This window comes from Periplaneta americana, chromosome 2, assembly GCF_040183065.1.
Source record: "Periplaneta americana isolate PAMFEO1 chromosome 2, P.americana_PAMFEO1_priV1, whole genome shotgun sequence".
NCBI classification, from domain to species: Eukaryota; Metazoa; Arthropoda; class Insecta; order Blattodea; family Blattidae; genus Periplaneta; species Periplaneta americana.
Window position 1 is genome coordinate 44,630,800 of NC_091118.1, and position 17,411 is coordinate 44,648,210.

The 17,411-nt window shown below is 36.9% G+C and overlaps 1 protein-coding gene across 2 annotated transcripts in view; it reads right to left on the reverse strand.

Moving 5' to 3' along the window:
- The window catches only part of LOC138693065 (NFX1-type zinc finger-containing protein 1-like), a 129,432-nt gene that overhangs the window by 43,088 nt on the left and 68,933 nt on the right, over positions 1 to 17,411 (reverse strand). For both annotated transcript variants that reach the window (XM_069816638.1, XM_069816647.1), the window contains exons 17-18: positions 10,919 to 11,117; positions 3,538 to 3,703 (exon numbers count right to left, since the gene is read on the reverse strand). In XM_069816638.1, the coding sequence (XP_069672739.1) occupies positions 3,538 to 3,703; positions 10,919 to 11,117 (365 nt within the window). The remainder of the gene's footprint in view (positions 1 to 3,537; positions 3,704 to 10,918; positions 11,118 to 17,411) is intronic.

Here is a 17,411-nt window from a genome sequence, read left to right on the forward strand (position 1 = left end):
AAAATCAAAGACTTCTGCTGAATATATTACACTTAATTCATTTTTCAAACGTACTTGATCAAAGTGACTGTTATAGGACTGAAATAATTTGTTTAGTGCCTCATTCGGGAAGTTTTCTCTATAAGCAGAAAATTTTTGAGAATCTAGAAGATGTGTGAACTGAAGCTTTCCATAATCAGAAAATCTGTCAGTAATTTCCATGTGCATACGATCTAGTATGCTGTAGTACAGCTGCCTGTATTTCAATTCATCATCTCCTTTTCTTCGCTTTAATGGTGGTTCCATTGTATTGGCTGAAGAATTTTCATGTTTCCATATTACTCCATATGGATGGAAACCCACTACGTCTGAACTCGGATATAGTATTTTTTTAACTTTGATACCTCTTGCAAGTAGTATGCTATGTCTTGACTTTTTGTCTGAAGAATATTGTAGAGCACATCTGTATGTGCGAACATTCTAGCATAGACTTCAAGAAGAAATATATTCTGAAACTGTGTGAAAAAATTCTAATATTCTTGAGCCTGCACAATTACATCATCATCCCAGTTTTCTTCAGTCATTACAAATGATATTTTTAAAGAAAGCAGTCCGTTTTTCTCTGTATTCGTTTACTGTATTTACAAGCCAAGATGTAAAATTCAATCTAGTTGGTGCTACTTTTGGGAGTTTCTTGTTCATAAATTTCTTGAGTTTTCTGATCTTTTAGGAGATGATGAGAAAAATGCAGCTAAACCCGACAGTGTTTTGAAAAAAATGCGGCATTCTGGAATGGATGAAGTAGTTTGTTGCAAAACTAAATTGAGAACATGGCTGTAACAATGGACAAATAGGGCTTGAGGATACTTTTCTTGAACTTTTGTTTTTAAGCCATTAATATTTCCCGCCATAAATGAAGCACCATCGTATGTCTGTGCAATCAACTTATTGTCGACATTGTATTCTGCTGTAACACCTTCCACATGCTGAAACAAAGTAGCAGCAGTTTTGTCCGAACTGACATTTGTGAATCCTATAAACCGTTCTTGAACATTGGCAGTATTGTCGACGTATCTTAAAACAGTGGACAATTGACTCTGATTAGAGCAGTAACTTGTTTCATCAACAACAATGGCCACAAAAGGTTTTATGTTCTTTATCATAACCCCACTTATAGCAAATATTAAGTCATTCTGAATTGCGGGAGAATTACCACGAAATACTGTTGAACTCTCAAGATGATTGGCCAGTAAATGGTCAAATTCACTTAAGGAACTTAAATATTCAATATAATTTCCTATATTGTCTGATTCCACACTCTCATTATGACCCCGAAAATCCAATTCTTGTTTTCCTAGAAAGCAGACTGCATTAATAAGACGCAGTAAAATCTCCCGATTTTTTTTTCACAAGAGCATTGTGTTGGTTGATGTGTAGAGCTTTTTGCTTATCTAGCTGTAAATCAATTCTTGTCTTCCCAAAGTTTGCAAAGTTCATGCTACTACAAATATGAGCTTTTGATTTGTCATATTCTAGGACTGCCGTTCGAAGGGAGTTCATATTAGAAAACCCCTCTTTTGATCACACATTAGTTTCGCGGCTAAATAACAAACATGGCCAGCAAAATAGTTTAGACAGTTTAGAAGTACCACACAACCAATTCCACTTACCATATGATGTTGAAGTGAAATGGCGTGTGTACTCACGCTGTTTTTCTTTTACGTCCATGGACAAATTTAACTCAGGAGTTGGTCTTTCCATTTTCACAATTTCAACTTTCTCGTTGTTATGTACGACGGTTAAAAGGCACTTTTAATAAACCTTCTATTACACAGTCATTTTCAACACAAACCTCTCCAGAAACTTGTTCTGCCATATTTTTCACAATATCACTTAATTGGGAAATTAAAAACTTAATAATTCACAATTAATATAACTCTTAGACACTCGAACAAATCAAAGATTTAAAATAATGCACTGCAAGAACACAATCACATTCAATTGCTAGCACACTAAGCGTATTGCTGCTTCGCGCCTGCGAAGAAACTGATCACGAGAGCGGCAACTTGCCCGCCTAGAGTGCACGATGGAAACAGAAGGGAGTGGGGGGGACAGGCAGTTGTGCGAAGGACAGCGTGAGCGAAACTGTCACAGGCTACCTCACGTAGCAAGCGGTTTCTCCAGCGATGCCGCCTTGACAACTTGTTTCTTTTCGAGAGCAGAGAGCGCATGTAAATCTAACAATTGCTTTAATTTTAATTACTATGGTAAAACTAATGATACAAATTTATTACATTATGTTATATTATAAACTTTTTCTTTTGTAATTTCCTTGGGCTACCGCCGGTAGCCCCGGTAGTCTGCAAAATACGCCCCTGTTAGTTACCAAAACTAAGAATGAAAAGAGTAAAAATTCTAGCACTATTATTACTAGGGGTGCGATTTTTTGGTAATAACGATATAGGCCTACACATGAAATGTGTTAAGAACTTAATTTTATGCATGGAAAATGCGAATCCCTTAATGAAAGTCCAAAACTATGCGAATTTTCGCGAAATTGGTGTAAATTTACGAAATTACTTCATAATCACGATACTGGTATTAAAAAAAAAAGGCAAAAAAAAAAAATTGGTATCAAAGAGAATTCGCACGAAAAATGACTTTCTATCAAATAGAAAGTGAAAATTATCTTAGTTATAAAATAAACATGAACATTTCTACATATGTATTTGATCGTTCAACATTACGTAAGTGTGGTATCTGGCAATGATATACGAATACTTTCAGGGACTATTTCCAGGGACCAGCACAAGCAACAATAGTCATTTCTCTTTCCCACAACAACTGTCTTTGTGTGATCAAGAAAGCAGTGCCGTCACCCCCTCACAGTCAAATGAAATTGAATTATAAATTTAATTATTAAGACAAATAATTTTCTGTTGGTTTGAAAGAGACTGTTTCAATAATAATTTTAAAAAAATGTTATTTTTTATTACGTTTTAAGTTTCTTTTGGGTGTGAAATATGCACGAAATTGGTTGTTTTTCTACGAAATACTCACCGAAATCAAACAATTTTAATCACCGAAATCAGGGGAAAATAATCACCATAAAATCACATCTTACTTATTACTATTTCCCCAACCATGAAGCACTTCATGTCCACACCTGTGGAGTAATGGTCAGTGCGTCTGGCCGCAAAACCAGGTGGCCCGGGTTTGATTCCCGGTCGGGGCAAGTTACCTGGTTGAGGTTTTTTCTGGGGTTTTCCCTCAACCCAATATGAGCAAATGCTGGGTAACTTTCGGTGCTGGACCCTGGACTCATTTCACCGGCATTATCACCTTCATCTCATTCAGACGCTAAATAACCAAAGATGTTGATAAAGCGTCATAAAATAACCTACTAAAATAAAAAATAAAAAAAGAAGCACTTCATAGCACTATAATTCATAACACAACAGTCGTCTTCTGAAATTCAGTTTCTACAGATTATCACCAGCACTAAGAATATGAATGAACGATCTACAAATAAATATTTTCTTGAAACATGATGCCAACCTGTGTCCACATACGAGTGTCCTTCCACACTTCTCTTTACAAGGAGCGTGCACACGTCCTTGCAGGCATTTGCTGCATGATCCAGAACATACATGTCCACACTTGAGTTCCATACCACAGGGGGAGTTGCAGTATGTAAGCAGTTCGTCTGGTGTGGGAATTACACCTGAAATATTAAGTGGGAACTGCTTTAATACTAAGTCATTTTTATTTCAGTCTCCAACTTATACAATGTGTTTACATAAACTACACTTCCACCAGCACGATTCTGAAATTTGGAGGAAATCGAAGTTGAAATCAGGACTAGTCCATCTTCTCACCAGTAATCAAATTTCTCATATTTTCGAAATGTTTTGGTACAAATTATTTTAGTTTGTAATTGGAATATGAGACAGTTATTTATTTATCGAAACGATAACAACTTCCTGTATTAACAGGCTGCCACAAAGACAGAGCATATTGTACAATAGGCAGTTGAAAGTACAAATAACAGATATTCATGCTTAAGAGAGTCGCACAACAATGACAAGAAATGATTGTATAAATAATTACTACCATAATGGACGTACCTCAATTTTTCACGTAAAAAAAAAATTCTCCGCATAATAGACGCATAGAGGAATGGGAATCTGTGACAAAATGATAGCAGTGATGTTGAGCCCGACAGTGAATGAGGTAAGGCTAGTGTTAATAACAACAATAAAATGTCTTGTCTTATTGTCGCTGTATTCATTGTTACAAGTTATCATCTCTTTATACAACTGCTGCTAACTATCGATCGTCTTAAGTGCGACACAATCAATATATAAATTAGTCGCAGCCCATATATCGTTACATTTCGATCGATTATTTCAGCATTCCACCTGGCACACCTTTAATATGTATTTTTTTTTACTAAAACTTTTTTCTCGCATAAATGACGCACCCTAGTTTTTTGTTATAAAAATTGAAAAAGAAAGTACGTCTATTACGCGAGTAAATACGGTAATTAGTTATTTGAAGATCATTGTTGACCATAAAGCCGATTTCAGAGTAGAAATATGGATCCCCTCAGAGCTGCAAGAACAATATTGTCAATTGCCTTTCTCTGTACGCTCAAATGTTGCCAAGTTAATGGCCATGCTAGTTTTTCTGTCTTTAAGTCTGATATTCTGATAACTATATAAAGAGCACATCATGCTGAGCCATGTTTAAGAGAGGAGACTGTTCAATAATCTTTACATAAAACGAGTCAAAGAAAGGATAGGAGAAGTAATGTTTGAAGGAAGTGAAATAGGGAGAGCAGTCCACTGTTCAACATCTACTTGGAGAATGTAGTGAAGAACTGTTTTCAGAACATGGGACAGGTAATAGTAAGAGGAAGAAGAATAAAGTGCGTAAGATTTGCTGATGATATGGCGTTGTTAGCAGAAGGAGAGACGATACTAGGGGATATGCTATTGGAGCTAAATGACAGCTGTGAGTAGTATGGGATGAAGATAAATGCAAACAAGAGCTAAATGGTGATTTTTATTAAGAACTTGTAATATAGCTGCTCCTCCTTCATTAAATTTATTGGACCATGGTTGTAATGGTTTTCGGAAAAAAAATAAAGAAGGTAAACGTGTGAATACTAAATAAGGCAGTAGAGCAAGTGGACAAACAGAATAAGAAATGAAGCTGTGTTGGAAAGAGTGAGTGAAGGAAGAATGATGCTGAAACTGATCAGAAAGAGAAAAAGGAATTGGTCAGGTCACTGGCTGAGGAGAAACTGCCTACTGAAGGATGCACTGGTAGGAATGGTGAACGGGAGAAGAGTTCGGGACAGAATAAGATATCAGATGATAGATGGCATTAAGATATATGGATCATATACGGAGACTAGGAGGAAGTAGAAGGGAGTAGAAGAATGAGAATAAAATCATAGAAAATGCGCCGAAGTGGAGAATTAAGTATAGTAGCTTTCAACCGTACCGTTAAGATGAGAGCCAATTGCAACCAAGTACACAATATACCTAACATATGGACATTCCGTTTACCTATGGCGTTGTTGCTAGCAGAAACTTGTTTTTCTTTTTCCTCTCCCCCTCAGTCATTCTTAATATTACTAAGAGATAGCGCCACTGTTTGTGACAAGGTTAGGTAGGGTTTGATGAGGAGACATATTGGTGTCAATTAGATGCACTATTAGTGTTAAGGTTAGATAGGGTTTGATGAGGGGATATATCTGCAGTGCTTGGGAGAAGTGGCATAAGTCAGTTTCCACAAACATTTTTTAATAATTTATTGACAAATTACGGAACATCTGTTCGCTTGGGAAAAGAGACATTAAGTATTTCTTCCATTACAATAATTCATACAGAAGAAAATCAAAACGACATAAACCAGTGTGAAGACAGTTTTTTTTTTTCCTTCTAATGTAAAATTAACATTTTTTACTTGCGCCACTTTTCCCGAGCACTACAGATATTAGTGACAAGGTTAGCTAGGGTTTGGTGAAAGGTATATATTAGCGACACCTTTAGGTAGGGTTTCATGAGGGGATATATTAGTGACAAGGTTGGATAGGGTTTGGTGAAGGGGATATATTAGTGACACGGTTAGGTAGGGTTTCATGAGGGGATATATTAGCAACAAGGCTAGGTAGGGTTTGGTGAAGGGGATATATTAGCGACACCTTTAGGTAGAGTTTCATGAGGGGATATATTAGTGACAAGGTTAGATAGGGTTTGGTGAAGGGGATATATTAGTGACACAGTTAGGTAGGGTTTGGTGAGGGGATATATTAGTGACAAGGTTAGATAGGGTTGGTGAAGGGGATATATTAGTGACACGGTTAGGTAGGGTTTCATGAGGGGATATATTAGTGACAAGGCTAGGTAGGGTTTGGTGAAGGGGATATAATAGTGACACGGTTAGGTAGGGTTTCATGAGGGGATATATTAGTAACAAGGCTAGGTAGGGTTTGGTGAAGGGGATATATTAGCAACAAGGATAGGTAGGGTTTGGTGAAGGGGATATATTAGCAACACGGTTAGGTAGGGTTTCATGAGGGATTATATTAGGCACATGGTTAGGTAGGGTTTGATGAGGGGATATATTAGTGACAAGGTTAGGTAGGGTCTGGTGAGGGGGATATATTAGCAACAAGGATAGGTAGGGTTTGGTGAAGGGGATATATTAGCGACACGGTTAGGTAGGGTTTCATGAGGGGATATATTAGGCACAAGGTTAGGTAGGGTTTGATGAGGGGATATATTAGTGACAAGGTTAGGTAGGGTTTGGTGAGGGGGATATATTAGCAACAAGGATAGGTAGGGTTTGGCGAAGGGGATATATTAGCGACACGGTTAGGTAGGGTTTCATGAGGGGATATATTAGGCACAAGGTTAGGTAGGGTTTGATGAGGGGATATATTAGTGACAAGGTTAGGTAGGGTTTGGTGAGAGGGATATATTAGCAACAAGGATAGGTAGGGTTTGGCGAAGGGGATATATTAGCGACACGGATAGGTAGGGTTTCATGAGGGGATATATTAGGCACAAGGTTAGGTAGGGTTTGATGAGGGGATATATTAGTGACAAGGTTAGGTAAGGATTGGTGAGGGGGGATATATTAGTGACAAGATCAGGTAGGGTTTGGTGAGGAGGATATACTAGTAACAAGGCTAGATAGGGTTTAGTGAGGGGGATATATTAGCGACATGGTTAGGTAGGGTTTGAAGAGAGGATATATTCATGACAAGGTTAGATAGAGTTTGTTGAGGGGCTATATTAGTGACAAGGTTAGGTAGGGTTTGGTGAGGGGGATATATTAGCAACAAGGATAGGTAGGGTTTGGTGAGGGGGATATATTAGCGACACGGTTAGGTAGGGTTTCATGAGGGGATATATTAGGCACAAGGTTAGGTAGGGTTTGATGAGGGGATATATTAGTGACAAGGTTAGGTAGGGTTTGGTGAGAGGGATATATTAGCAACAAGGCTAGGTAGGATTTGGTGAAGGGGATATATTAGCGACACGGTTAGGTAGGGTTTCAGGTTTCATGAGGGGATATATTAGGCACAAGGTTAGGTAGGGTTTGATGAGGGGATATATTAGTGACAAGGTTAGGTAAGGATTGGTGAGGGGGGATATATTAGTGACAAGATCAGGTAGGGTTTGGTGAGGAGGATATACTAGTAACAAGGCTAGATAGGGTTTAGTGAGGGGGATATATTAGCGACATGGTTAGGTAGGGTTTGAAGAGAGGATATATTGATGACAAGGTTAGATAGAGTTTGTTGAGGGGCTATATTAGTGACAAGGTTAGGTAGGGTTTGATGAGAGGACAAGGTTAAACTACAGCCGGCCAGTCTCCGGCTCTGACATTTCGCTTGGAAAGAGAAGAGAGAACGAGAGAGAAAGATAGTGATCAGCATTGCCAACCTGTGGCGTTTTGAAGTTGCGAAAAGAACCTCGAAATTCCACTGTGAATGAAACTATTCTGCTAAATTTTAACCTTAAGACATCTGGTTCAGTTTAAAGTAATGTTTTTAATTCTATTGTAATTTGCTGTTACAAGACTTGAGTTCTGATATGCAAGGATTAATTCAATCGCAGTTTGCAATGCTGGGGGAGAGGCGGGCACTATAGGTTAAAGTTGTCTGCTAGAACCAACCAGCTATGAGCGTCTGATGTATTTAGCGCAATGTTGCCACTTCTTTTTTTATGCGAAGCACGTGGCGAACGAGTCGTTAGTTCTTTGTGTTATAGTACAGGCGAAGTAGTTGTGTTGTTTTGTGCTTGAGCGATTTACGGTGCCTGTAAACCTTATTATTGATATAGTAATATGGCCAGTGGTCGTCAGAATCAAAGATGGAAAAATCGGCTCTTTTAAGAGCTAAAGTCATACAGATTGCGTGAATATTTTGAGAAGGAGCAAGACAATGGAGAACCTCTTCTCCCTGTTACGAAAGTGGTAGAGTTTTTGACGCTTTGAAGGTGGGAAAAATAACAGTTTAAAGTGTGGCGTCTTTCCACTTGAGTATTAATAGATTCTAAGGAAAGTAGAGTCTATTTCATTTGATTCGCTTTCATTATAAAGATATTCCCATAGTCTGTGGTAATATACCGTAGGCCTATGTATAATTTACATACGTGTTCGCATTAGTTTTTATTGTGTTATAATTATTTAGCTGTGTACATTAACGAAAGATGCGATCTACGTTTGTGTAAAACTGTAAAATGATTTACATACGCGTTTGCATTAGTTTTTTTTTGTGATCTACACTAGCTGTGTACATTAACGAAGGATGTGATCTAAGTTAGATGTAAAATGATTTATAAGCAAGCCTACGCGTTCGAATTAGTTTTTATTCTGCGCCACAAAATCGGCCGGCGAGCATGTGACAGTTTTCATTCTGTCTATACATATTGGCAACAATGTCTCCTTCGGTCATGAGAAACGTCAGGGCCGGAGAACGACCGGCTGTACTGTAGGTAGGGTTTGATGAGGGGACAAGGTTAGGTAGGGTTTGATGAGGGTATATATTAGCAACAAAGTTAGGTAGGGTTTGGTGAGGGGGATATATTAGTGACACAGGTAGGTTTTGATGAGGGGATATATTAGTCACAAGATTAGGTAGGGTTTGGTGAGGGGGATATACTAGCAACAAGGCTAGATAGGGTTTGGTGAGGGGGATATATTAATGACACAGGTAGGGTTTGATGAGGGGGATATATTAATGACACAGGTAGGGTTTGATGAGGGGATATACAGTGAAACCTGTTCAAGACGGAAGTGACATGGTCCTAATTGTTTTTCCATTGTGGACAGGTTTCCGTATTATTCAGGTGTTACATTAAAATGTAATATTTTATCATTCATATACACGAAAAACAAAATCGCATGTCGCAAACTGCAGGAGTTCAAAATATTCCATTTAACACTACTCACATTAAATCAGTCTTTTGTCGCTTATTCCGTTGGTGAATCATCTTGATGAAAATAGTATCGTAACTCAATCATTAATCATTAAACACTACTGAAGTTTACTAATCTCATTCAATTTAATATCCAAAACTATACTATAATACTGTAATGTATATCACTGCACATTATTAATTAATTGTACTAGGAGCCATCCATTAGAAGCTTTGAATTCTGCTTTATGTAATTTCTTTGCCAGTACAATGGCTTGTTTTGCAGAATAGATATAGAAATCGGCATGTTCTTTGAAAGGTCATGAAGAACCCACTCCCACAAAAGTTAATTTATTTCCACATAAACAGTTGCTTTCTGGTTCCTTTTGTGTCACCAATATTGGCCGCAAGTCACTCACTCATTATGATCTTTATTTTTTAAAGTGTCACACCTGAGCTTCCCACACCTGTACTTCAATATTATTTCACATACACTTCGTTTCTAATTTTCCTTTAACTCGATAACTTTTACTTCATCAGTTAATGTTAATGCTACATTTTACGCAACTTTTTTTTTTTTACCAGGAAATCACTACACTTGCGCTCTGTCTAGCTACGACTGTGTACGGGTGTGAAGCATTGAAAATCTTTGCAGGGACTCGTCTGCCTAGTCAACAGGGTAATAAAATTTATGACCGACAGGCCTACACACCCTCGTACCCTCTAAAATTTTGCAAAGACAACTTGTTTTTATCTTAGTGACCTATATATTTTGTATATTCCTTGAAATTACACACTGTTTCAAAATATAGTTACAAAATATAGTATGCTCAAAATATTATTTCCGTTTTAAACAGTAGTAGGCAGTTTCCGTTTTCAGGAAAAATTGCACATAATACATACGAATTTCACCGGGACCAATGAATTGTTCTGAAATAGACAGGATTCCGGATTATTCAGGTTCCGATTTGAACAGGTTTCACTGTATTAGTCAGAAGATTAGGTAGGGTTTGGTGAGGGGGATATACTAGCAACAAGGCTAGATAGGGTTTGGTGAGGGGAATATATTAGTGTCAGGATTAGGTAGGGTTTGGTGAGGAGGATATATAAGCGATAAGTGCTTCGCGTAAAAATGACACAAGTGAATGTTACGTCCATTATCCCTTTGATATATTTTCGTTTCTCAAATTATTAGTCGACTTCAACGATATTCTCTGAACCACATCATATTTTTCCTTCATTTTGCTGTGATATTGTGTTATGTCTTCGGAAACGTGCATTAAAAATTCCCAATTATACTGCATAAATCTTGGATTTCATTAGTGCACTGAATTCTTAAAGAATATAGACATGCAATTTACTAGCAACATTTGACATGGCTCAGTATGGCCCGGTGACTAGTGATGGGCTTAGTCGACGCTGCTGTACTATCTGAATCTACTTGTTCCAAAAATTGATAAGAAGTTAATTGGCATACGAAATGTAAATAAAACAATTACCTCCTGTTACTTTAGAGCATGGCACTTTCACTGTGTGCCCACAAGCTGCCTTTATGGTGCTCGTAACCATTTTCTTGCAGTTTTCAGTGGTGCACTTTTCTCCACACTTCGAAGTGCACTTGTGCCCACATTTCAACAGTCTTTCACATTTCATTTCACACATCTTCTGTTCTGGTTCAACGCAACATCTGAGGTCAATCTGAAAATAAGTTTTGAAAACAATTAAATACCAACGTACTGCAATCAATAATAATTAGCATTGACAGATTTATGGAATATGTACATGTGCAAAGCAAAATGAAAAAAAAAAAAATTATTGTTTTTTAAAATTAAAATCAATATCAGTAATTTTTTACTTTCAATAATTTTTTTTTACTTAAATACCTTTAATTTATTTAAATGCATTTATTGAAGTAGCCTAAACAAGATACCGGAATTGTAAATAACAAATCACATCAAAGTCCACATCTGTGGAGTAATGGTCAGCGCGTCTGGCCGCGAAACCAGGTGGTCCGGGTTCAAATCCCGGTCGGGACAAGTTACCTGGTTGAGGTTTTTTCCAGGGTTTTCCCTCAACCCAATACGAGCAAATGCTCGGTAACTTTCGGTGCTGGACCCTGAACTCGTTTCACCGTCATTATCACCTTCATTTCATTCAGACGCTAAATAACCTAGATGTTGATACAGCGTCGTAAAATTACCCAATAAAATAAAAAAAAAAATAAATAAATAAAAATCACATCAATGACCAAAGAGGAATTACACTTTTTCCAGTTTTAAGTTAAAAAAAGAAACCATGCTTGAAACAAATGAAACCAGAAGCTACACAACTGAATGCCCAACCTAAAATATACAAGCCTAATATTTTAATATCCTACATCATACTGGTAAAGAGAGTATTATTATCTGTTACAATCAAATCAATTTTAATTCACATATTCAAACTGTTTCATCAAGTGGTGCATATTCTTCAGAATCGGAAGAAAACTTCACAATTTTTATCTTCCTGAATCTTCATGCATTTAAAAATATGAGATTTCATTCCTGCTACAAAACCTTGCATTTCAAAATCACACATTTTACATTTTGCTTAGGAACCATGCCACTATTTGTTGAAAGTTTTATAAAATCACACCATATAGGATCTTTTTTCCTCTTTACATTAGACATTGCAGCAAAACAAAACTAAAACTGTACAGATTTACGCACAACAAACGTGAGATAACTTTGCTAGTTCAGTTACAAGCTCAAACTACCAGCAGTTATAGTCCCATCACTCTTATTTCTGGCAGCCAATCACATTGCAGGTTGGCAACATTTAAATGTGTGTGTCTTGTGATTCGCTGCTGATGACATTACGCACTTCCTAAGGCTCGATAAATACTTAATATAATCGCCCGCTTTTTTGGCTCTTTCTTTGGTGTTCTCAGAAAGCACACGAGAACGTTATTTGCTGCTCAATTATTTGCTCAATTACAGAGCATTTGATTTATTATCATAGGAACTACCACGTGATAATGTTTAACAGTATGGCAAATAGATTCCTCGTCTGGTAGCTCGCAACGTAAGAACAAAAATGGTGAACGATACTACCTACCTAGACTTTATAGAGCCCTTCACTTTCTAAGGCGTTAGCAAAGAGGTGGAGTCACGCCAAAAATAACAGCGATGCGACTATAGTAGGTTATCTGTAACTGACAATGTCCCAACAATGGTCTCTGATATATTAAAAAAATTAAAAGTTCAAATGGCATAACATTAACCTCATGGAATGAGTTTTCACGGAATGAGTTTTTATATGTTTAAAATACAATTAATGTAAAAACTAAAAAATGATTTAAATCGAAATTTAACAAAAAATCATTATTAAAATTATGTTTAAAATCACTTCGATTTAAATCAATCCACCCTGGTGCAAAGTTCGTCCAGAAAGTATCCAGCCATTTAATATTTAAAAAATGTAGCTTACATAGGATAACAGTGTATTAGTGTTTTTCAATCTACTTCCCTTGAAATCTCACACACTTATCACAGTGCCCTTTTCAGCTGCCTTGTCACGATCTCCTTAATCTTGTCCGTAGCCCATGATCTCCTCCCTTTCAACACTTAACAGCTTTGAAAAAAGTCAGTCTAGTCTGGGCTAAATGGGAACCGATGAACCTGGATGATACATGTTGTCCCCCAGCCAAAAAAGAAATTGCCCAGCACTGTCACGAATTTTTTAAAAGTGTTTATTTAATGATGCTGTAACAACTGCTACGTTATTTAGCGTCGATGGGATTGGTAATAGCGAGATGAGGCCGATTCACCATAGATTACCTAAAATTTGCCTTACGGTTGGGGAAAATCTCGGGAAAAACCCAACCAGGTAATCAGCCCAATCAGGAATCGAACCAGTGCCCAAGCGCAATTTAGGATCAGCAGCCAAACACCTTGGCTGATTGAGTTACACCGGTGGCATCACGAATTTTGCTGCCACATGTTTCATGTATGTGGAACCCCAGTTTTTTTTTCTTCTAATTCTCTGTCAATCGCCAAATTTCCTTAATTCCTGCCTATAAGCGTTCAATATTTTTGGGTATATTGCTTGTTGGAAAAAGAAGATAGCAATGAAAAAAGAAACCTTTTGATAGGAAAAGAAGCGTTTTCTGCGGACCTTCGGGAAAAAAACTAAGGAACAGACTAAGAAACAGACTGGTGAACTGTTTTCTGTGGAGTGTGGCATGGGACAGAAACATGGACATTACAACGAAGTGAAGAGAACCACTGGAAGCATTTGAAATGGGGATATGGAGAAGAATGGAGAATGTGAAATGGATAGACAAAATAAGAAAAGGAGCAAGAAGGAATAATGCTGAAATTGATCACCAAGAGAAGAAGAAGTTGGCTGAGTGACTGGCTAAAGGGATGATCACACGTCGCTACTTTTGCAGCGATGAAGTACAAAAAACTGCGCAACTCTTGTACTGCGACGTGTGAACAATGGTGCAACCCGAAAAGTAGCGGCTGCCGAACCTGCTGCCTGCTACTTTTCCATGCAGTGCGCAACTTAAAAGTAGTGACGTGTGAACAAGGTTCTCAGGGTTGCAGCCGCAGCATTTTTGATATCGGTTTTGTTGAAACTTTTGCTGCGGTTGCAACCAATGTTACCATCCGAATGTGCCAATGATACTTTTATTGCTGGGATATATTTTAATGTTAAATGTGATGAAAATAAATTATTTGTAACAGTTATTAAATACACAACACAGTCTGAGCATAATTGCTGACGATATAATTAATTTTTTTAATTTTCATTAGCGTAGTTTCAAACAGGACGGTTGCCAACATTGATTACGTGAATATACTGTTGGTTATCATTTAAGTATATAGGCGTTTTTAAAAGCTTTATAGTAAAAATAATGTCAATTTCTGAATACTAGATATGACAGAAAAGCAAATAATAGATAAGGAAGCTTTCGCATGAGTTTCTTAATAATGCGAACATAACCACAAAATGTATATTGAGAAGTCAACACGGAGATGGAAACCTGCAGCATGACTGCGGCTGCAAAAGTAGTGCCTTGCATGTGAACAGACTTGCAACCTCCAGTTGCAACTTTTGCAGCAATCAGGTTGTGCAGCACGAAAAGTAGCGTGCAGCGCGCTACTTTTGGCTTACGTGTGAACACGACACGCAACTTTTGCAGCTGCAGTATAAAAGTAGCGCTGCAGAAGTAGTGACGTGTGACCGTACCTTAAGAACAACCTGCGTACTGAAGGATTCACTGAAAATAATGGCGAACAGGAGAAAAGTTGGGAGAGAAGAAGACATCAGATGATAGATAACATTAAGATACATGGATTGTAATGTATGTGAAGACGAAGAGAGAAATTGAAAACAGAGAAGATTTGAGAATGCTGGGTTTGCAGTGAAGGACGTGCCTTTTGGGGAGAATGAAAAAATACATAAATTTAAAATAAACTAGATTTTACAATATAGTACCATAACATGAGCTGCTACTAAAAAGCCAAAAGGAGGACAGTAATGAATGACAAAGTAAGCTTTTAATAGGAAAAAAAGCATTTTGTGCGGACCTTTGAAAACATGTAACAGATTAGTGAAGTGCTTTATGTGGAGCGTGACATTGTATAGGGCAGAAACTTTGACATCACGACGAAGTAGAGAAGTGAATGAAAGCATTTGAAATGTGGATATATATGGAGAAGAATGGAGCATAATTATGAAACAGACAGGCAGAATAAGCAACAAAGCTGTGCTAGAAAAAAATAACGCTGAAACTGATCACAAACAGAAAAAGACATTGGCTGGATCATTGGAAGGAATGGTGAACGGAAAAACAGTTTGGGGCAGAAGAAAATATCAAATGATAGCTACATTAAGTTATACGAATTGTATGTTAAAACTAGGATAAAGGCAAAAAAGAGGAAAGGTTGGAGAATACCGGTACTGGGTTTGCAGTGAAGGACCTGTCCTTGCGCAGAAAAGTATGAATGAATGAATGCTTGCTGAAGGCCTTTTAACGAATTCCCAGCAATCTTTGATCTGTGTCTTCACTTGGTGAATCATCCCTTAAAGTTCCTCTAATCATTTGAAATAGTTTCTATGGACGAATGTCCAAATCACATAGTACACAACCTCACTCAGTGGCAAATTATTGTCGCCTCAGTAGCCTCTCAGGCAGGGTTGCTAGATTCTCTCGTCAGGAATCTAGGACAGGCGATGAAACTGCAAAACTTAACGTGACTACATATTTTAATTAATTCAATTTGTAATATAACTGATTTTATTCGTTCCATATATTTCAAGCAATTACTGTATACAGGGTCTAAACTTTTAATTTTGTTACATTTTTGCTAGATTATGAAATTTCCTTTGAATTATTGATAAAGTCTGGAAAAATAATATATTACAACCTGATCTATACAGAAAAATGCATGATAGTTTTAAATTCTATTAATAATAAACCAACTTCCAAAGGGAATAAAGAATGCAGGTACTGTATACCTAATACATTATTATAGAATAATATATAGAATATAGAATATTTTGGGGTTATATAAGTAGGCGTAGAGAATATCTAAAGTTAGATCTTCATTTCTATAATATTTACTGAGTGACGGCTATATAGTATTCTATACAAAACTTACGTAAGATAACAATATTGTTATTAAAGTGAAATATTTTTATAGTTATTAATCAAGTGGTATGGGTCTTTTCCATATATTTAATGGCAGTGTAGTATAGATATTTAAAGCTGAAAGTTTGAATTTATAAAACAGTTATTCTACTGGTTGTTCTTTATGGTTGTGAAACTTGGACTTTCACTTTGAGAGAGGAACAGAGATTAAGAGTGTTCGAAAATAAGATGCTTAGGAAAATATTTGGGGCTAAGAGGGATGAAGTCATAGGAGAACGGAGAAAAGTTACACAACGTAGAACAACACACATTGTATTCTTCACCTAACGTAATTAGGAACATTAAATCCAGACATTTGAGATGGCAGCGCATGTAGCACGTATGGGTTAATCTAGAAATGGTATAGAGTGTTAGTCGGAAGACCTGAAGGGAAAAGACCTTGAGGGAGGCAGATGGGAGGATAATATTAAAATCGATTTGAGAGAGATGAGATAAGATGGTAGAGACTGGATTAATCTTGCTTAGGATAGGGACCGATAGTGGGCTTTGTGAGGGCGGCAATGAACCTCCAAGTTCCTTAAAAGCCATTTGTAAATAAATTATATAGATATTTATATGTGAGATTCTCTTTAGTATTGTCTAGAGGAAGCGCGAAAATTATAATGCCTAAGGAAAGACCAAAAGGTATTACTTTCTGATAAAATAAGAGGCCTACAAAATGTTGTAGTGTCCCGATCACTTTAGCAAGATCTCTTAGCAGGATAAAATGATTCTATCCTTTACATTTCAAGGTAGTTCACGAAACATGCAGCAGCTATACAAAGACGCTAGGCCTATGGCTATTGTTGGAAAGCACAGCAAACCTGATATTTTCTTAACTCTCACAATCCGCAATGACCTGAAATAGCTATTAATACTGCTTCACTCCCACATGAAAAACCGACTGATCATCCTGACATTGTTACTTGCGTTTTCGCATTGAAACTCAAGATCTGAAGATGTAATAGTATAGGTTCAATAAAAAGTATTTAGCATAAAGAAAACCATTCAGAGGGATATGTTTCTTTATTATGGAAGCAAATAACTTCCAAAATGTCTGGTATTCTTCATTGGAAATAAATTTGAAAAATTTTAATTTGAATTCTAATGAACTTAGTTTGTAGCATTTGCTGCACAAGCCACTAGTTATTATAGAATTATCATTTTTATTTCAATACAATCAAGTGGCGTTGAAGAATACATTGAACATAGGTTGGACAGGGTCTTGAAAAAATGAGTAAGGAATTTTAAAGATAATTTTACAGAATTGTATTTTTCCAATCTTTTTGACATTCCAGGACAAATATAACTCA